The 19828-nt window shown below is 47.3% G+C and overlaps 4 protein-coding genes across 4 annotated transcripts; 1 reads left to right on the top strand and 3 right to left on the bottom strand.

Annotated features, from left to right (window-relative positions):
- Positions 1–704: 704 nt before the first annotated feature.
- LOC147921444 (uncharacterized) lies at positions 705–1953 on the bottom strand. The gene is made up of 3 exons (XM_087497690.1): positions 1779–1953; positions 1328–1525; positions 705–1090 (listed from the first exon to the last, which is right to left on the bottom strand). Exons 1-3 carry the CDS (start codon positions 1951–1953, stop codon positions 705–707), a joined length of 759 nt encoding a protein of 252 aa, XP_087353816.1.
- A 2236-nt stretch (positions 1954–4189) lies between these two features.
- On the top strand, positions 4190–6684 carry LOC147921443 (uncharacterized). The gene is made up of 6 exons (XM_087497689.1): positions 4190–4353; positions 4483–4745; positions 4837–5055; positions 5446–5556; positions 5634–6142; positions 6220–6684. The coding sequence occupies exons 1-6, from the start codon at positions 4190–4192 to the stop codon at positions 6682–6684; spliced, it is 1731 nt and encodes a 576-aa protein (XP_087353815.1).
- A 3007-nt stretch (positions 6685–9691) lies between these two features.
- On the bottom strand, positions 9692–10408 carry LOC147921442 (uncharacterized). Its single transcript, XM_087497688.1, has one exon. It carries the CDS (start codon positions 10406–10408, stop codon positions 9692–9694), a length of 717 nt encoding a protein of 238 aa, XP_087353814.1.
- Positions 10409–13857: 3449 nt separating this feature from the next.
- LOC147921441 (uncharacterized) lies at positions 13858–14637 on the bottom strand. Its single transcript, XM_087497687.1, has 2 exons — positions 14586–14637; positions 13858–14402 (listed from the first exon to the last, which is right to left on the bottom strand). The coding sequence occupies exons 1-2, from the start codon at positions 14635–14637 to the stop codon at positions 13858–13860; spliced, it is 597 nt and encodes a 198-aa protein (XP_087353813.1).
- Between the last annotated feature and the right edge of the window lie 5191 nt (positions 14638–19828).

Genomic DNA, 19828 nt, shown 5'->3' with positions numbered 1-19828 from the left:
TAGAGTCAAGCTTGATTCCTCTTTTCCATATCAGATCGGTCACTGGTAAAGCATCACTAACAACTCTCCAAAGGAAGGCTTTATTTTAGGAACTGTTTGAGTCGACCAGACCTTGTTTTTGATGTCATTGAGTGATGGTTGCATTTGAGCTTCCTCCACAAGTTATGAATTCTTTAAAGAGTTAGCTATCCAGTTACCTGATTTGACTGTGTACTCTCCACTCTTCGTATGGTCCCAACACCAAAAGTCATTGTTGATAACCGGTTTCTGCGTTTTGATGCGTTCTATATCATTGGGTAAGAAAATGAAATCCAAGGTCTCGTTATTCCAAGTTCTTTTGTCATGGTCGATCAGATCCGATACGCTTAAGCCCTAATCAAAAAAAGTATTTTTCCTGTATGGAGCTCGCCAGCCATTATCAAAGATCCACAGATCCCACCATACCTGAACAGATTTCCCATTTCCGATTTTCTTCTTCAGGCCTTTTGTCAGCAGGTATCTACCATGTAATATGCTTCGCCATCCAAAGGATGGTCTATCCCCACAACCCGCTTCTAGAAACTCAGTATTGACACAATATCTGCTTTTTAAAACTCTAGCAAAGAGGGAATTGGGTTCTTGGAGGATTCTCCAAGCTTGTTTAGCTAACAAGGCTTGGTTGAAAGTTTCCAGATCTCTGAATCCCAAATACATCTTCTCCCAGCTCACCCAATGAATTTTTTTCCTATGTTCAACTGCATCCACCAGAAATCTGACATTGCACTTGTGAGATTGGTCAAAGTAGTCTTTGGCAGTTTGAAACATGATATTGCGTAAACCGGTGTCGCCATTGCAACTGCCTTGAGCAAGATCTCTTTACCACCAAGCGACAAGGATCTAGCAAACCAACCTGAGAATCTGGTTTTTAGCTTTGCTTTTATGTAGTCCAAGAGCTGAATTTTCGAACCACTAAAACACTCAGGAAGGCCTAGATAGGTTCCAGCTCCTCCTTCAGCAAAGATTCCTAAAAGTTCTCGTAATGCCAGTTTCTTAGCAACCTCAACCTTATCTCCAAAGGTGATCGAAGATTTGAAAACATTCACTCGCTGACCTGATGCATCACCATAAACTTTTAAAATATTCTTTAAAGCACTACACTGAGCAGAATCCGCCTTACAAAGGAATAAATTGTCGTCCGCGAACAGCAAGTGATGAACCGAGGGACCATCCTACGAGAACTGGATACCATTGATAAGACCCTGAGCTTATGCCTTGTTCATAAGATGTGTCAATCCTTCTGTACATAAGACAAAGAGAAAGGCCGATAAGGGGTCTCCTTGCCTCAAACCTCGTTCTGGGATGATTATGCCGAAAGGTTGATCATTGATCTGTACTGTGAAGGTGACAATGGTCACACATCCCATGATCCACTGATGACCAAAACCTAAAGCTCGAAGCAAAGTTTCCAGATATTTCCATTCTACTATGTCAAACGCTTTAGACATATCATATTTGATAGCCAAAAACTCCTTTGATATGGTTTTATCTGTTCTCAAAGCATGTACCAATTCATGTGCTATCAAGATATTGTCAGAAATGAGCCTCTCCGGGACAAATGTAGATTGATTAGGAGAAACTATCTCTTGCAACAAAGGTTTGAGCCGTCTTATGAGGATTTTGGATATAATTGTAGAGTACTGAACAGAGACTGATAGGTCTCAGGTCTGTCATATGCTCTGGGTTCTCTTTTTTTGGCAGCAGAAAAAGCTGGGTGTAACTCCATTCAACTGGTAAGATACCAGTAAGAAAGAAAGATTGAACCTCTTGAGTGACTTGATTTCCTATAATCCCCCAGTATTTTTGAAATAAAAAGCCAGTGAACCCATTTTCTTCAGGAGCACTTGATGGTTTGATGGCAAAGACAGCCTCTTTCACCTCTTCTTTAGAGCCAACTTTGCACAAACGCTCATTCATCGCCACAATTACTCTAGGCTGGAAACCTCAAGTCAATCCTCTATAATAATGATTATTGTGGTTAATTTAATTTTTGAATTTTTAAATATGTGATATATAGTAATCAATTTTTTTAATATGTGAATAACTTAAAGTTTTAAAAACGTTTTAAATCTAATATTTATATATTTTAATAATTAATATATTATAAAAAGGATTAAAATATATTTTAAATTGAAATGTTTGGCTAAATGTTTGATTTTTTTAACTAATTGATATAGGATCCAGAATCACTCCGCAATCTTATAAACAAACGGTTATCAAGAACTGATCAATAAGCGTTGGCGGAAGATAGATACGACGGTAAAGGTGGTGGTGTTGCTTTGATTGACTCTCTCAATCGGTGGAGAAATAGACTTGTTTGAATCACACAAACAATTCAAATCCTTTATTCTCAAGAATTCAAATGAATCTCTCAAATGAAACTTAAAGACAAACTTTCTTAAACAAAGACACTCTTTGAATAAAACAAAAAAAACTTGTATATTTCTTAGATGATTGAAAGGTGCATAATACAATGATGATGGAAGAACTTATATAACGCTCAATACAAACGGTCTAAAGTGTAAAAAAAGGAAACTTAAAAATCAACATAAATGAGAGATTTTGTGTGCAACAATGAATATGGCCGTTGGTGATGGGTGGTGAGCTCATTATGGTCTTCTAATAGGAGAAAATAAATGATAATCACGTGCATTGATTTTCCTAGCCGTTGGAGATCAAAAGAGAAATGTAGTCTTGGCCAAAGATGGAAAGTAAGATCTCCTCTATACTTGGATGTGAACCAAGGGCTTCTAGTGTGTCTCTTCTTCAGCTGGAGGGTCTCAAATGTGTGGATAAACGAACAGAAAATGACCTGTTGCAGTGTGAACTCCTTAAGTGCATTTAGCGCCAAATTAGGAAAGTTGAGGGAAATATAAATTTGCCTAATCCTCTGGGTGCTCGAGCATGGGAAAGTGTTAGCTAGCTCTCCCGTATGGAAAAATGACCAGTGCATTATGCACGCTTTTCGAGACATCCGGGAGGTTTTCGGGATGAATAGTGCATTGTGCACGTCTTTCTAGGTCTCCCGGGTTTAAAACGAGAGTATTGCGTGTTCTGCATGCTTCCCGAGACGCGGGAAGTTGAGATAGCTCCAAAACTAGGGTTTTCCTTTTTACCTCGGTCAACGCGCTGGTCCCCACCATATATATATGTCCCCTTGACTATTCTTTTACTTCTAACTCTCTACCATCTTCTCCAAAAGGTAAACTTCTCGTTCTTCCTTCCTTATCTCTTTTTTTTTTATTGTTTTGGTTTGTAAGACCATGGATCGAAGATCTCACTTGTGCCGCCGTGGAGTTTCTGATCTCGGCCGCCGCCTATCCTCACCGAAGATCTCTCGCCCATCGGTGAGCTCGCCGTTGTTCTTGCCCTCTTGTGAGCTCGCCGTCATTCTCGCCCTCTTGTGAGCTCGCCGTCGTTACGGAGCTGACAAAGACCGTGAGGCGTCTTGGTCGCGCCACACCAGCTCGACGCCATCAGATCCAGCCAAGACCGTGAGGCGTCTTGGGCGCGCCACACCTGTTTGCCGCTGACAGATCCGGCCAAGACCGTGAGGCGTCTTGGTCGCGCCACACCTGCTCGCCGCCGCTGGATCCGGCTACCTAGATTGGGACCATTTGGCGTCCTGGTCTGGTTTCCTCGCGAGATGAGATGATGGCGAGTAGCAGATTTCGATGGAGAAAAGGGGCGGAGCGATGGCGCGGTAATGTCGTGGCGGGCTCGAGTTTCTAGTGGCGAGATCGTGTGCGATATCGAGCTCTACCGGCGCGCAGGTCCTGTAATAAGGACGTGTTTGCGAGATACCATCGCGAGTCCTGCGGAACGATGTTGTGGTGGACCAAACTGTTGAGAATTGTCACCCTTGAGTTTGAGGGCGCGGGACCTTGGCGAGATTGCTTGTGTTGTTGTTTCTTGGTCGATTGCATAGTTTTGGTAGCGAGGTGCTGCCAAAGGTGGTGAGATGGCATGTTCGCGAAAGAAAGCAGTTCGCAGTACGTGAGAGAGTTCGCGGGATGCAGTACACAAGACACGGGACTATGTGCGGCGTGCAGTACGCAGCATGCGGTACGCGGGGTGCAGTAGGCGGTACGCTGTACGTAGTACTCAGGGCGTAGTACGTAGTACGCGGTACGCCGTACGCAGGTCGCAATACATGGTGTGCAGTACGCAGTATGCAGTACACAGTACTTGGAGCGCAGTGCGCGGTACGCTGTACGCAGTACGTAGGGCGCAGTACGTAGTACGCGGTACGCCGTACGCAGGGCGCAGTATGCAGTACGCAGGACGTGGTACGCAGTACGTGGTATGCAATACGTGGTACGCAGTACACTGCGCGTAGTACGTGGTACGCGGTTCATTTGGGTGTGATCGTTCTATCTGGATGTTATGGCGCTTTCTAGATGTCTTTAGTCCCATACTGACCGGTTTCTTGGTTGGTTTTTCCAGGCCTCACGCCATGGCTTTGGGAGATGGCGTCTTCAGTGATGCTTCGGAAGATCTTGGGGATGATCATTATCGCTTGCTTGAGAGAAGCCTGGACGAAACCGGAACGGGCTGTCCTTCCTGGTGGGACCCGTCTGAAGGAAGAGGTGTCGTGACAGATCTGGCGGAGTTGACGGAAGAAGACGTTCGGGAGCTCGACGTAATGTTCCCTTCGGATAACCAGACCCTTAGTCTGATTCCCCTTCCTCCTGGTTCTCGCATACGAAGTACGTACTGGCTCGGAGCACGCTCCCAGATCTTTGGTCGCTGGCTTAGCTGTGGGTAATGGGGTTCCGAGACATCGCAGAGATCATACAGGAGGCAGAGAACATCTCCTCCGTGACGATGGAAGAACCCTGAGTAATGATGTCTCTTTAGCCCGCATGTTTGATCTCTATGGGATGCCACACAACCTGCAGCTTGCGTTGCCGAGTGTCAACGAACGTCCGTGGGACTGCCCAGAAGGTCACCTCTGCGTCTACGAGGACTTTTTTACTGAATGTGGCATGTGGTTCCCGATTCCAGAATTCTTGACGAGTTACTGCTCGCGTTGGAAAATTGCATTCTCGTAGCTGTCGATCTCCCCCATCCGTAATGCGGTGGGACTCATGATAATCAGCGCCAGGAAGGGAATCCCGATCAACTGTGACCTCTTCGAGCTTGTTACGCAACCCATGCTTGACCATACGAGACTATGCAGTGCTTGCTGCATGCGAGGTCTCACGATCACTTGCGGCCAGAAGAGTAACATTCACGTTTAGCAGAAACGGTTTTTCTTCGTGGAAATAAACGAGATTTCGATTGTAGACCTGGACACAACTTGTCCCCCCGCTTGGAATTTGACTCCCGGTAGTCATTACTGGGTTGGGTTTGTGTTATTTTCATTTTTAACTCTCTTTGCTGACCATATTTGTTTTATATTCGCAGGTAATCCCCCACCTTCCGCTGCGTGTGACTTCAAGACTGTTGACAAAGCTTCTGATTTTCTTCACGGTGGGAATTTGATGTGGCCTTACGTCCTTTCACACTTCGAGACATGTAAGTTTGTAACTGTTGCTTGCTTGTGTCTCGATGCTTCTATGTTCTCGTATCTTATTTTTATGCTTGTCCTGCAGGTTCGCAGATTGGTTTGCAAATGGGAGACTGTCCGATGCCATCCGTCGCAACCAAGGTTGTTGCACCTAATGCCGAGGTCGGCGCGAAGATCGTTATGGTAGAGCATGAGGATGGCGAGGTGACCATTCCCGAGGGTGAACCCAGTCGTAGGACTCGTTCTGCCGAGATTGCTTCGGCTCGTGCAGTGAAGAAGCCTTCCTCGACATCCTGTGGGAGTGCTCCAGCAACTGGAGGTGGCAATCGTTCTCGGAAGAGATCGTCGCGCTCGAGTCCTTGGAGCGAGGCTGGAGGAAGCTCTAGGCATTCCAATCATGCGGGGAATGGCCGGGAGGGCGTTGATCACTCGTTTTCGTTTCGTTATGATGTGAAGGATCAGGCGTTTTGCAGCGATTGTCGGGCATGCGTAGACCTTGCAAGCAAGATTCATGGGGACTTTATCCCTCTTCCGGCTTCTAGTGATTTGGCTTGTCCGTTTGCGTATGAGGATTGCGTTTGTCAGCAGATTCAGGTTATAGTCTACTCCTTCAGTGGCATTAATTTGTATTTCGCTTAGGTGTAACTTAACTGTCTTCCTTGATGTTTTAGGCAATAAGTTGGACGAACCATCTTACAGATGAGTATGAAGATAAGGTGCATGTGGCTAGAAGGGAGACCGCGCTTGTCCGGGAGGCGTTGGTTCAGGTCGAGAAATCGAGCAAGGAAGGTGAGGCGCTTCTCTTAAGGAGTCACAATGGAAGCTTAACTCCGAGTCGGCGCAACTCAAGAAAGCGCGGGATGAGCGCGGGGAGGAGGAGCGCGCAAAGGCTGCTGTCGATATTGGGATGCACCGGGAGCGTATCGAGCGAAGTGACCGGGACTAGGCAATGTCTTCAGAAGTTGATTGACAGGGAAACCACAATTCCTGAGAGTAGGATGGAGCATCTCACAGCTAGCCAGGTAGAGTTTCAAGCGAAGGTTGATGGGGTTGTGATGCCACCGCTTCCTGACGCTGATCTGGAGCCATTTCCGGAGGCCGCTGATGGGGGAGCTGGTGATAACGCAATAAAGTGATATGTCCTCGTATTATTACTTGTTGTTCTTGCTTTTGGATTTTTTTCTTTTGTCATTGTGGATTTGATTGCTGATTGCATTTTGTACTTTTTGTTTCGGTGTTGCAAACTTGTTTGCTTTTGCTCTTCAAACTTGATTATTGCCGACTTTTGTTTCCTTCATTATGATGAAGCTGCTTTTGAATTTTATGCTTTTGGTCGCGCAAAGATTGATTATTGCGTAGAATAGAGATGTGACGTTTTCGTTGTTTGGAGGGCATATTTTGCAGAGCAGGGCGTCTCCTAGCTTACCCTGGATATGTTGTTCCCCAAAACGTCTCGAGTAGACAAGACGAAATTGTCGTACTATTTTAGGTGCGGTACGCGTGACCGGCTTACCCTGCGGGTCTTGTGGGAATTGCGGGTGTGCGAGTCGAGGTATCAACTTATTCACTCTGATTCCTGCTAGTTCTGCGAGTCTGCGCTCGGCTTAAAATGTCCTACCGAAGTAAGGACGTGGATTATTTCACCACTGCACCCATGCGGAGGCGTTTTAGAGCTGTACGCCTGGCCAGGGCGTCAGAATAAGAGTCTATAGATTGCTCTAGAATGTTTCGTTGCGAAACTTTTATTTTTCAGGAGAGAGTTCAACGAGAAAATCTGTGAGAACTTGTGACTTAGCGCAGGTGCGGTTCTTGTACTCTATGTCGTACTCGCTCAATTCCTCGGCCCATTTTGCTAAGCGACCTGACTGGCTAGGGCTGTGCAGAATCGTCCGCAAAGGTTGATTTGTCAAGACTTCGACCGTGAGAGATTGGAAGTAGGGGCAAACCTTTCAAGCTGAAATAAAGACCGCGTATGCGAGCTTCTGCGCCGTCGAGAGTTTTGCTCACATAAAAGATAGGATGTTGCTCCCCACGATCTTCTCTGATGAGCACACTACTTACAGCTGAACCAGAGATGGCGATGTAAAGATACAAAGTTTATCCTTGCTCGGGTTTGGCTAGGACTGGCGGAGATGATAGGTAATCCTTCAGTTGTTTGAATGCTAGTTCGCACTTCTCGTCCCACTCGAAACGTTTATTTCCACGAAGGAGCTTGTAAAACGGCAAGCACTTGTCTCTTGAGCGAGATATGAAGCGGTTCAATGCGGCAATGCGCCCTGTAAGATGTTGTACCTTGCGGGTATTTTTTGGAGACGGAAGGTTGATGATTGCCGAGATCTGCTTTGGATTCGCTTCTATTTCGCGCTTCGTAACGAGGTATCCCAAGAACTCGCCGGAAGTTACGCCAAACATGCACTTCGCCGTGTTCAGTTTCATGCTATACTTGTTGAGAATCTCGAAGCACTGCTTCAGGTGTGCGACATGATCAGTGGCCTGAGCTAACTTGACGAGCATATCATCAATGTATACTTCCCTTGTCTTCCCAAGTTGACTTGCGAACATCTGGTTTACTAGTCGCTGATACGTTGCTCCCGCGTTATTTAATCCAAAGGGCATGACTCTGTAGCAGAAAGTGCCTTGTTCAGTAATAAACACAGTCTTCTCACGGTCATCCTTGTGCATCATTATTTTGTTGTAGCCTGAGAACGCATCCTTGAAATTTAACAATTCGTTTCTGGTTGTGGCTTCGACGAGCTGATCAATGCACGGAAGGGGAAAGCTGTCTTTCGGACAAGCTTTGTTGAGGTCTGTGAAGTCGACGCACACTCTCCACGTACCGGATTACCCATCCAGTCTAGATAGCGAACTTCAGTGATTGACCCTGCATCAAGTAGCTTTTGTACCTCGTCATTTACCGCAGTTGTTCATTCCGCACCTTTAGACCGACGCTTTTGCTTAACGGGTTTGTAAGTTGGATCGACGTTGAGTTTGTGGCTGGTAATGCCAGGAACGATACCGGTCATATGGTCTATCGACCAGGCGAATGTGGTTGCGTTCTTTTGTAAGAATTGAACAAGTTCATCCTTTAGAGCAATTGGTAGCTCGGTCTCGATGCCCATGCAGCGTTTGGGATCGGAGAAATTGATGTTTACTTGTATCACAGATTCTTTCAAAGGAGGTGTGCGTGGATCTCCCAATGGCTCTGATTCGGCAATCACAAATTCTCTTGCATTGCGCATCTTTTTCTCGATGATGAAACAAGTCCGTGCCATCAGAGGGTCTCTGCGCCGCGTATAACCGTATGCATTTGGAAACTTGACGCATTATGGTAAGTTGAAGCGACGGCGTGCATCTTGTGAAGCCAGGGTTTTCCCAAAATGACATTGTAGACGATGGGTTTGTCCACAATTGCAAATTTGAAACATTGCATTGTTCCGCCGACATAAATTGGAAGCGTTATGGTTCCAACCGTCATTATAGTTACGCCATCGAATCCCGTCAGTGGTTGCGTTTCATGAGTCGTGCTGCGAAGATCAATCTCCATCTGGATCAGAACGTCCTTGAATATCACATTGACCGAACATGCTGCTATGGGAGTGCCACCTGCGTTTTGTTTCTGCTTTGCGGCAGTAAGCTTGGATTGACCCAACAGAGTCGCGACATGTTGACAAGCCGCCCATGATCATGTTGATCCTTTGGCGAGGAGCTGGTGGTTCGTCGTGTCCTTCCGCGTCATGGTTTCGTTTCAGGGGTGGAGGCAGGCGAGCGATATCTCGTGCTCGGTCATTCTGTGCATATGCTCGGTCATTTTGTGTCGCTGCTTCCTCTTCCTGCTGCCTTTCGTGTTGTTGCTGGTCTGCCAAACAGTACGTGTTATCCTTATGCGCGTTAACCTTTCTCCGTTCTCGCTCTACATCGATGTCACCTCTCTTGTACTTGTGAAGCAGAAGGTATTGAACTGTTTTGTAGTCTTTCGTGGAATGTCCGCCAAATTTGTGGAATTCGCAATAACCGTGTTTGCCTTTGTAGGTAGGACCAACGCTTGCCTTGCTGTTCCTCATTTTCATCGATAGCGAACATCATCGCCTTCCTTCCTTTCTCACCCTTGGCATAGTCTCTATTGTAATGCTGGCGAGGCTCATATTACTCTTCTACAGTCTTGTTTTTCGAGCTTGGGGTTTTTTCGGGCACTTTTTCTACCGCATCAGTCTGATTGGGGTTTCCTTTTCCTTGGTCTTCCTCCACCTTGATGTATTGGTTTGCGCGTGCAAGGACTTCGCCCAAGGATGTGACGGGTAAGATTGTTAGGTCTTCCTTGAAAATGGTTCCGCGAGCAAGTGCTTTTTTTAGAGCTCCTATTGCGGCGTCATCGCTGATAGCGAGCTGAGATACGACTCCTTTGAACCTGGCCATGAAAGTTCGCAGCGACTCGTTTTGCTTCTGGTGCATTCTCCATAAGTCGGCATTTGATGCACGGACATGCATGAAGCATTGATGATGCTGAAGGAAGGCAGTTGTGAGTGCTTCATAGCCATCGATCGAATTGGCCTTCAGCCTTGAAAACCAGTTCAATGTTTCACCAGTTAAGCTTTCGACGCACAGTTGACAACATCCCGCGTCTTCCTCTTCTGGTGAAAAGTACGAACTACCAATATGGATGGACATCGACTTCAGGAAGACAGTGGGATCCCCCTTTCCGTCGTATCGTATCGGCTTGTTCTTGTTGGTATCGGGGTTGCGTCTTACTCTGACACCTGATACTCTCATAGTGAAAGGTGAACGTCGCGCCTCTGCTAGCACGGTTTCGAGCTCTGGTGTCACGCTTGTTACGCGGTGCATCTGAGACGTAATCTTCTTCATCCGAGATTACATCTGCTGAAATTCATACTGAAGGGCACGATTCTCAGCGCTCTCGAGTCAATTTGGAAATGCACGTTGATCCATGAGCATCTAGTCAGTTTGGAAATGCACTCTTGGCTGCTCGCCACTGGGTCCAACGACAATCAATGAGAGTCAGGGCCTTCCGTTAGTGTGGTGCTCAGAGCGTGGAATGGGGTGTTCAGCTCGCGCAGTGTGGTGCTCAGCTCGCGGAGTGTGGTGCTCAGCTCGCAGAGTGTGGTGCTCAGCTCGCGGAGTGTGGAGCCTTAGTGATGTGAGCACCGGACTGGAGACGCAGCCAAGAACACTTGCACCAGACCCGGACACCAGCGGAACACTTGTATCACCCGCGGGACAACTCGGAGCCAACATGCCGAGGATCACTCCCGGTGCAACTAAGCGGAGAAAGAGCTCATCCAGGACTTCTAAGCAAAGGATCAACCACATAGAGGGCGACGTGTTCACCGTCTATGGAGACCCGTCAAGGGCAACGTGTGCGAACCATAGCGAGTCCGCGTGTCCCTAGCCCCTCTAAACCCTTACACTATTTAAACTCCCAACGCCCCTAGCTTAAACTCTTTACACTTGAATGAAATCATAATTTTCCAAAGAGTGAATCTTTGCTTCTTGTCTCAACCCTCTTTCTCGCAACAAAGTCCGAGATTTGGCTTGAAAGAAACCCTAGAAGGATCGATCCGGGATCGCTCTTCTTCTAATCCGCGTACGACGCTCACCACCGTCAGTTCAATCCATACCGCCTCCTGCTCACGACGTTCTTTGATCGTTAGTTGTGTCCCACTTCGATTCCATCATCCCCTAGAGAACCGAGCTCGAGTTTCTTACTCGGTTCACTAGCCACCGTCCGTACTCCCCGGTCCGTCTGTCCGCTACCGAGTTCAGCCGTCCGTACCATCAATTTCACACCTCCTTCCGTATTCTACTCGTCCATTTCCCCTCAAAACTCGTCTTGATAACTCATCCTTTTTCTACCTTCATCCCACCTTCCTGTGTCTGAAAAAAGTACCTACCATTCCGTCCGTCCAACGATGTAGAACTCCGTCCGAGCCTCTAGGCCGTCCGGCGTTCACATCAGCTATTCCCTCCCCCTTGCGAAGGTTTTGTCCCCAAAACATCTTTGTCATCACCTGCATCAAACGAAACAAGATCAGCAACATTAAACGATGTTGATGTGTGGTACTCACCAGGCAGGTCAAGTCGATAGGCATTGTCGTTGATCTTCTCGAAGATCCGGAAGGGTCCGTCGCCTCGCGGGCTGAGCTTGTCCTTCCTTTTCGAGGCGAACCTCTCCGGCCGAATGTGTAGCCACACCCATTCGCCAGGTTGGCAGAGCATTTCCTTGCGTCCTTTGTTGGCGTAACGGGCATATTGTTCGTTCCTCCTCTCGATGTTGGCTCGGACTTCTTCGTCCAAACGTTTGACCAGTTCGACCTTAGTGGCTCCGTCTTGGCATTCGGTCTCGTCTGGAGGCAATGGTAACAAGTCCATCGGGTCAATTGTTTGAACCCATTGGCGACCTCGAACGGTGACTTCTTGGTGGCCGAATGACCACTTGGTTGTAGGCAAACTCGATGAGTGGGATGCATTCTAACCAAGTCCCTTTGTTGCTCGCAATAGTTGTACGTAGTAACGTACCAAGGGTCAGGTTGACAACTTCGGTCTGTCCGTCGGTTTGAGGGTGTGCGGCGGTGGAATAGAGTAACTTTGTCTCCAGTTTCTTCCACAAAGTACGCCAGAAGTGACCAAGGAATCTTGGTTCCCGGTCCGAAATGATCGTCCGGGGAAGACCGTAAAGATGGACCACAAGGCTAAAGAATAGGTTGGCTAAGTGCATTGCGTCGTTGCTCTTGTGGCATGGGATGAAGTGGGCCATTTTGGAGAAACGACCAACCACTACAAAAATGGTGTCCTTCCGATGTATGGGTGACAATCCGAGGACAAAGTCCATGGACAAGTCGACCCAAGGACCTGTCAAGACCGGTAACAAGGTGTAGAGTCCGTGGGGATGAGTTGTGGATTTGTAGGCTCGGCACACTACGCACTGCCCGCAATGTTTCTCGATCATGCTCTGCATCCCTGGCCAGAAGAAGTGCTCTTCTAGCAGTGCTAGAGTTTTGGCCACGCTAAAATGTCCGGTCAGACCTCCACTATGCGCTTCTCGGATCAATAGGTCGTGGATAGAGCCGGCTGGTATGCAAATGCGCCGCCCTCTAAATAAGTAGCCCTCATACACATAGAACTCCGCATAGTTTCCTTTGCCAAAGTTCTTGAAACATTCCCTAAACTCAGCATCATCTGTGTATGTGTCCTTCATGCTCTCAAACCCCAATACTTTGGCGTCCATGGTAGTGGTCAAGGCGTGCTTCGGGAAAGGGCATCGGCTACGATGTTGCTGAACTCCAACCATTTAGCATGCCTCTTCTTGAGATTGGTTTGGCCGCGCAAATGCTTCAAAGTCTCATGGTCCATGTGAATTACACACTCCCGAGCTAGCAAGTAATGCTGCCAAGTCTCCATGGCACGGACCAGCACGTACAGCTCCTTGTCATAAGTGGAATAGTTGAGGGTTGCACCGCTGAGCTTCTCGCTGAAATAGGCCACTGGTTTACCGCCTTGTGTGAGAACGACTCCAATGCCAACGCCGGATGCGCCACATTCCACCTCGAAAGTCTTATTGAAGTCGGGCAGGACAAGGAGAGGAGCTTGAGTGAGACGCTTCTTGAGTTCCGAGAAGGCTCGTTCTTGTTCGGCTCCCCACTTGAACTCCTGGTTCTTCTTGATCACCGCGGTAAGGGGTGCGGCGACGGTGCTGAATTCTCGTACAAAACGGCGGTAAAAGCTGGCTAGTCTGTGGAACGATCGGACTTGGGAGATGCTAGTTGGTGTGGGCCAATCTTCTATGGCTCGGATCTTCTCGCCATCTACCTTTAGCCCCTGTTCACTGACAACAAAACCAAAGAAGACAAGTTCATTAGCAGCAAAGACGCACTTTTTCAAGTTGGGCGTACAGTTGCTTTTCGCGGAGAGTGTTTAAAACATGCTCCAAGTGATCGACATTGTCTGAAAGGCAAGAGCTATAAACGAGGATATCATCGAAATAAACAACAACGAACTTGTTGATAAAGGCTCTCAAAACATGGTTCATTAACCGCATAAAGGTAGAGGGTGCGTTACTTAAACCGAATGGCATAACCAATCATTCGTACAAAGTACAAACCTTGCCTGGTTTTGAAGGCGGTTTTCCATTCATCTCCTTCCTTCATCCTCACTTGGTGGTAACCACTTTTGAGGTTGATCTTGGAGAAAATGGTTGAACCGCTCAACTCGTCCAACATGTCGTCCAGTCGCGGAATAGGGTGCCGGTACTTGATCGTGATGTTGTTTACGGTCCGGCAGTCGACGCACATGCGCCATTATCCGTCTTTCTTCGGAACAAGCAGGACGGGGATGGCACATGGGCTAAGGCTTTCTCGGACATAGCCATGGGACATGAGCTCGGACACTTGTTGCTCTAACTCCTTGGCTTTGTCCGAGTTTACTCGGTACGCGGGACGGTTGGGAAATTGTGCTATGGGAACCAATTTAATTTGGTGCTCAATGCCCCTGAGTGGTGGTAAGCCTTCGGGCAGTTCATCCGGGAACACGTCCGAGTATCTCCTAAGCACGTCCTTAATGACGTCCAGAAGTGTGTCCTCTAAGTCGCATGTTCCTTCAACCAAAAAATCTCTAAAAACCATCAATAAGACTTGGTTGGAGTCCCTAATAGACTTTCTAACGTCACTTGACTGAATTAGGAAGTTCATTTTAGGGTCCGAATCTTTAGAAAGCTTCATTTGCATTCCCCTAACTTGTGTTGGAGTTAAGGTTTTTAGGTTTATACGTTTGTTATCGGGTACAAACGTATACTGGTTGGTGCGGCCGCAATGCAATGTTCCCTTATCAAACTGCCATGGTCTGCCTAACAAGAGGTGGCTAGCTTACATCGTTACTACATCACATAGGACTTGGTCCTTGTACGGTCCTACAATAAATGGTACGAGGACTTGGTCCTTCACGCGTATCACGGTCTTATCGTCTAACCACTTAAGCTTATAGGTACTACATTCGTGTAGGAGCCTCCGTCAATGATCAAGCCACATACCTTCCCGCTCACCGTCGCGTGTGAAAGATATTGTCGCGCTGGTTGGAGTCATCCGGCTCATCGAGGATACGTCAGATCATGAGAAGTTCCCCATTGTCGGGTTCGGCTATGGCCTCCTCCATGTCTGCCATATCTTGGTCTTGTCCCTCGGTCAATACTCCTTCGGACTCGGTGATGATCATGGTACGGGCGTTCGGACAGTCGCGGGCATAATGGCCTTGGCCTTGGCATTTGTAACAAATGATGTCTCGGCTCCGCACGTCATTGGTCGTCTTGCGGGGATCTTGTCAGCTTTCCCTGGTCGGATCGTTAGGCTTAAACCGCGAGTCGACAACGGCCAATTTAGACTTCTCTTGTGCCCGGTTGGATGGCGATGCGTTTGGCGACCAGTTAGGAACACCTTGTCCTCGGGGTTGGCTTTCAGTTGCGAGCTTCTTCTTGATTTGGGTCTCTATTTGCATCGAAAGATGCAATAGTTCCTCAAATCCTTGGTACGGTTGACGCTCGACCTTCCGCGAGATTCGATCTTGTAGACCATCGAGAAACTGGCCATGAGGGACTCCTCGGTATCTTCTACTTGGAGTCGGTTGCTTAGGTGTTCGAACTCCTCGTAATACTCCTCAACGGACCGCGAGCCTTGATTGAGTCTCCGAAATTTCTTTTAGAGCTCGCGGTGATAGAGCGGTGGGACGTAGCGACGCCTCATAACGGCTTTCATGACTTCCCAAGTGGCAATAGGCCGGTCATGGTTGTGATGCTGTTCAGCAACCAAGAGGTCCCACCATGTGAGCGCATAGTCGGTGAATTTTGCCACGGCATAAGAAATCTTGCGTATCTCCGGGTAGTTGTAGCAACAATAGATGTGATCCTTTCGGCTCTCCCAGTCGAGGTACGCCTTAGGGTCGGACTTGCCGGCAAAGGTCAGAGCGGACAGCTTGTGCCCCGGTTCGATCAGACGTGGAGCATCTTTGTATCGGTCATCGCGATGGTTCCGTTGCCTTGGACGCGGCTCATACTCGTCGTCGGACTGGTCACTCTGTTCCGGCTTGTGTCCCTGTCTTCGTACGGGCGGTGGATCCTCTCTCGGAGGGTTGGCGAGTTCAAGTCGGACCATTCGTTTGGCTAGTTGTTCTATGCCGTTGCGAAGGGCCGTTAAGGTGGCACCGATCTCCGGCGGTGGTAATGGAACCCCCGGTGGTTGTTGTGCGTCCATAGTGTCCGTGGTACAGACGGTGGTCGTATGGACTGACGGTGGTACGGTGTTTGGGGTTGATGGATGGACTGAAATCTCGAACGGTTGATGTAAAGAGCTGACTTCAGGTCACAGACAGTTGATATCACGATCGGGAGATGGTTCTCGAACGATGAAGTGGACTTGGTCCGTACGCGATGTGCTGGCCGAGTGAGTCACGTACCACGTCAAACAAAATGAATATTCGTGAGTAAACGCGTCCAAAGTTGCTGGATAAGATATTATTTGGACAGTCAATGATTGATATGACAGCAAGGCAAATGTACAACCTATAACTAACAAAAAGCAACCACACGCCCCTAAAAGCAAACACACGCACAAAAAGTAAACTTTTGGGACCACAACACAAACTAGAGACAAAAACACTATACTTTATGGATCTAACGCGTCCTAGTCAAGAACAGTGATGAACAATCAGATAAACAAGATGAACAAACACAAAAACAAACGATCTAACGGTGGTACTACCAGATCTAAGCGACCCTAAAGACGCAAATAAGGAACCGCACTTGACAAAAACGAAAATTGTAACGATAGAAGAGAAAAGATCTGGGGTTTCAGAAAGATACATCCTTTGGGTAGAACCTTTTAGCTCTGATACCAGCTGATGTGAATGCCGGAAGGCCTAGAGGTTGGACGGAGTTCTACATCGTTGGACGGACGGAAAGGTAGGTACTTTTCTCGGACACAGGAAGGTGGGATGAGAGTCGAAAGAGGATGAGTTATGGAGACGAGTTTTGAGGGGAAATGGACGAGTAGAATACGGAATAGAACGTAAGGAGGTGTGAAATCGATGGTACGGACGGCTGAACTCGGTAGCGGACATACGGACTAGGGAGTACGGACGGTGGCTAGTGAACCGAGTAAGAAACTCGACCTCGGTTCTCTAGGGTATGATGGAATCGAAGTGGGACACAACTAACGATCAAAGAACGCCGTGTGCGGGAAGCGGTACGGATTGAACCGACAGTGTACACGAGCGGTGGTGAGCATCGTACGCCGACTAGAAGAAGAGCGATCCTTGATCGATCCTTCTAGGGTTTCTTTCAAGCCAAGTCTTGGACTTTGTTGCAAGAAAGAGGGTTGAGACAAGAAGCAAAGATTCACTCTTTGGAAAATTATGATTTCATTCAAGTCTAAAGAGTCTAAGCTAGGGGCGTTGGGAGTTTAAATAGTGTAAGGGTTTAGAGGGGACTATGGACACGCGGACTCGCTATGGTCCGCACACGTTTCCCTTGACGCGTCTCCACAGACGGTGAACACATCGCCCTCTATGTGGTTTAAACAAGGCCACACGTCACACTATTCCAACGTTCACAAGGGAAGACTCTAGATAAGTTCAAAACGCAAAGTTTAATGGAAAAAGACAAAAGAAAGGCCGCATCCTTAGGTCGAGTGCGGATTGCCATGTCACCGATGTTAAACGCGGCGTTGCATGTGTCCTTGGGTTAAACGCGGCGTTGTGCGGTAGGACTCGTCGCCTCGTTAAAACCTTCTCCGGTAAACCTCATGGGAAAACCCCGAAGTAAGGAAAAAGAGTACAAGTCATGATCCTACCGTACAGACGGTCTCGCCGATGGTTGCCTTAACCGAGTCGATCTTTTGGTCTTCTTGGACGAAGGCTTGGACGAAGTGGTTGATCCTTTGCTTGGAAGTCCTGGATGAGCTTTTGCTCCGTGTGGTTTGCACCGGGAGTGATCCTCGGCATGTTGGCTCTGAGTTGTCCCGCGGGTGATACAAGTGTTCCGTTGGTGTCCGGGTCTGGTGCGAGTGTTCCTGGCCGCGTCTCCGGTCTGTTGCTCACATCATATAGCGTCTTCATTCTGTTCGTTTCGAGGCTCAGATTGTCGCCCATGACGCCTTGCGTGGTTACTCTGTCCTTGGGACGCTTGTTGCACTACTTGGCCACTCATCCGATCCAGGCTTCTTCGTACGGTTTCATTGAGTGCGGCTTGGCTGATGTTAACGCGTGCGGATGTGTGGTGACGATGAGCTATGGGCGTAGTGCCTATAGCTTCGCGGTTATTCGGAGTGTCGCCAGCAGCTACACGACCAGGTGGGATAACGCCATTTGTCGGATCGTTGCGCGTAGCGCCTACGGCTTTGCGGTCGACTGGATTGACATTAGGGGTTACACGGACAGGAGGCATAGCGCCGTTGGTTGGAGTGACGTGTGTAGCGCCTTCGGCTTCGCGGTCGGTTGGATTGATGTTAGTGGTCGCACGGACATAAGGCGTAGCGCCGTTGGTTGGAGCGACGCGCGTAGCGCCTACGGCTGCGCGGTCAGTGAGCGTTGCGTCCTCTAGCGTAGCTACTGCAGTCCCATTGACGCCTTGGAGCTGTTTGTCCTCGGACGGGTGCGCCCCCAAATGGTTCGCCTAGGAGACACAACGCGAGCTTCGGGAGATCGTGGCGCGGAGGAGCCGACGCTTTCGTTACTTGAGAGATCGGTGTGAGACATGCTTCTGATTTTCCGAAAACACCTTTGTTTTCAAACTCTATTCGTTAAATGAAAGGATTCCGTTCGGCTCCACGGTGGACGCCAAAATGTTGGGGGCAAAGCCCATATCCAACAGTATATGCTGACACTTCATTTAAAATAAATAACCAGTCAAATTATAACAATTAATACACCTAAGCAAAAATGCCTAACATGTAAATCATATTTAATACCAAACAAAAAAAACCAATCAATCCTTTTATGTTCTAACTCGCCGACGAATACGAAGATCAATTTTAATTTTATGGGTTTATCTCTTACAATGTCTTCTAGATTCATGAACATATTTTCAAGTCTAGAATCATATATTTACCTCAAACATAGAGAAGAAAGATCTCGAAGCTCTGAGACAGAGACATAGGATCATTGAGGAAACAGAGAGGAACACATAGGAACCAAAATAGATCTCAAGAGAATCGATGATTTCAAAGATCCGTGACAAGGTAGGAGGAGCGGCCATTAACTCTCCACGAAGCCTTGTGGTGCCATCTCTCCTCCCGTGCGTCGGTGATCAACTTCTCTCCCGGAGCTTCACAAAATAAGGGTTTATCTCAATGTCCTCTTAACCGTACCAGTTCAACTGTACCGGTTCAACCGTAATTCAATCTCCCTTTCGGTTTAACTTGTTTCTTTAACCGTATTAAACCCACGGTTAAAACCGTTAAATTTAGTTATGTGCTCAAATTTCATTTGTGAAGTCAAAGGTTAACGACCGGTTTAACCACGATCCACAAATGTTACCGATTTGCCTTTTTGGATTTGGTTTTGGAAAACATTCTCATGTGATATGACCTACTTGTTCGTATCAGACTAGCTACATTCTCGCATGAATATGTTCTAAGATCATCTCTAATGTATATCTCTATTTTTTATGTATATCTCTATTTTTTCTGTAAAATAGAGCATCGTTTTCCTCCAATGTATCACTCTAATTTCAACTCTAAAATAGAGTTAATCTAAAAAAAATAGAGGTGAGAATAGATTTGCTCTATATATAGAGCAATCCTATCATTTTCTCTATTTTAGAATAAAATATAGAGTAGGGTTGGAGCAAATGTTGCTCTAAAATAGAGATTTGACTCTAAAATAGTGTAGGGTTGAAGATTCCCTAAAGCATGTTCGAAATCTATAAATGTATCTTCTTCATCTCACGTCGTGCTCTCCTCTGTTGCACTCCGCCGAAGATTTTCTCTCTTACTAGGTCTGCCCCTGACCTTGATGGACCTTATCTACTGTTTGCTTACCCAATATTAAGGATAGTCTTGATAGCCAAGTATTTAGGAGAATATGTATATTTAGATTTACTTATTGGTTGAGATATTTACATAATTCGATCGTCTGTAACTTGTATAAATATAGACCTTTAGGTCACGTAATATAACAACACAAATCATTCATCTTTAAGAATCTCATGTCACCCAGCAAGCAAGAGTCGGTGTTTAAGTTTCGTGAGTCTTTACGTAGCTCTATAAATAGAGCTTATGATCACCT

This window comes from Camelina sativa, chromosome 18 (assembly GCF_030686135.1).
Source record: "Camelina sativa cultivar CO46 ecotype springtype chromosome 18, ASM3068613v1".
In the NCBI taxonomy this organism is placed as follows: Eukaryota; Viridiplantae; Streptophyta; class Magnoliopsida; order Brassicales; family Brassicaceae; genus Camelina; species Camelina sativa.
Note: the sequence above shows the minus strand (reverse complement) of the source record. Positions and strands in the feature narration are given on the sequence as shown.

Coding starts and splice junctions, on each gene's coding strand:
- LOC147921444 (XM_087497690.1), bottom strand. CDS start 1,953: ATGAATGAGCGTTTGTGCAAAGTTGGCTCTAAAGAAGAGGTGAAAGAG. Junction 1,526..1,778: donor TCAATCTTTCTTTCTTACTG/GTATCTTACCAG, acceptor CTTTGAGAACAG/ATAAAACCATATCAAAGGAG. Junction 1,091..1,327: donor CATAATCATCCCAGAACGAG/GTTTGAGGCAAG, acceptor GTGATGCATCAG/GTCAGCGAGTGAATGTTTTC.
- LOC147921443 (XM_087497689.1), top strand. CDS start 4,190: ATGGTGTGCAGTACGCAGTATGCAGTACACAGTACTTGGAGCGCAGTG. Junction 5,056..5,445: donor GATTCCAGAATTCTTGACGA/GTTACTGCTCGC, acceptor TTATATTCGCAG/GTAATCCCCCACCTTCCGCT. Junction 5,557..5,633: donor CCTTTCACACTTCGAGACAT/GTAAGTTTGTAA, acceptor CTTGTCCTGCAG/GTTCGCAGATTGGTTTGCAA.
- LOC147921442 (XM_087497688.1), bottom strand. CDS start 10,408: ATGAAGAAGATTACGTCTCAGATGCACCGCGTAACAAGCGTGACACCA.
- LOC147921441 (XM_087497687.1), bottom strand. CDS start 14,637: ATGACTCCAACCAGCGCGACAATATCTTTCACACGCGACGGTGAGCGG. Junction 14,403..14,585: donor ACGCGACGGTGAGCGGGAAG/GTATGTGGCTTG, acceptor ACCTCTTGTTAG/GCAGACCATGGCAGTTTGAT.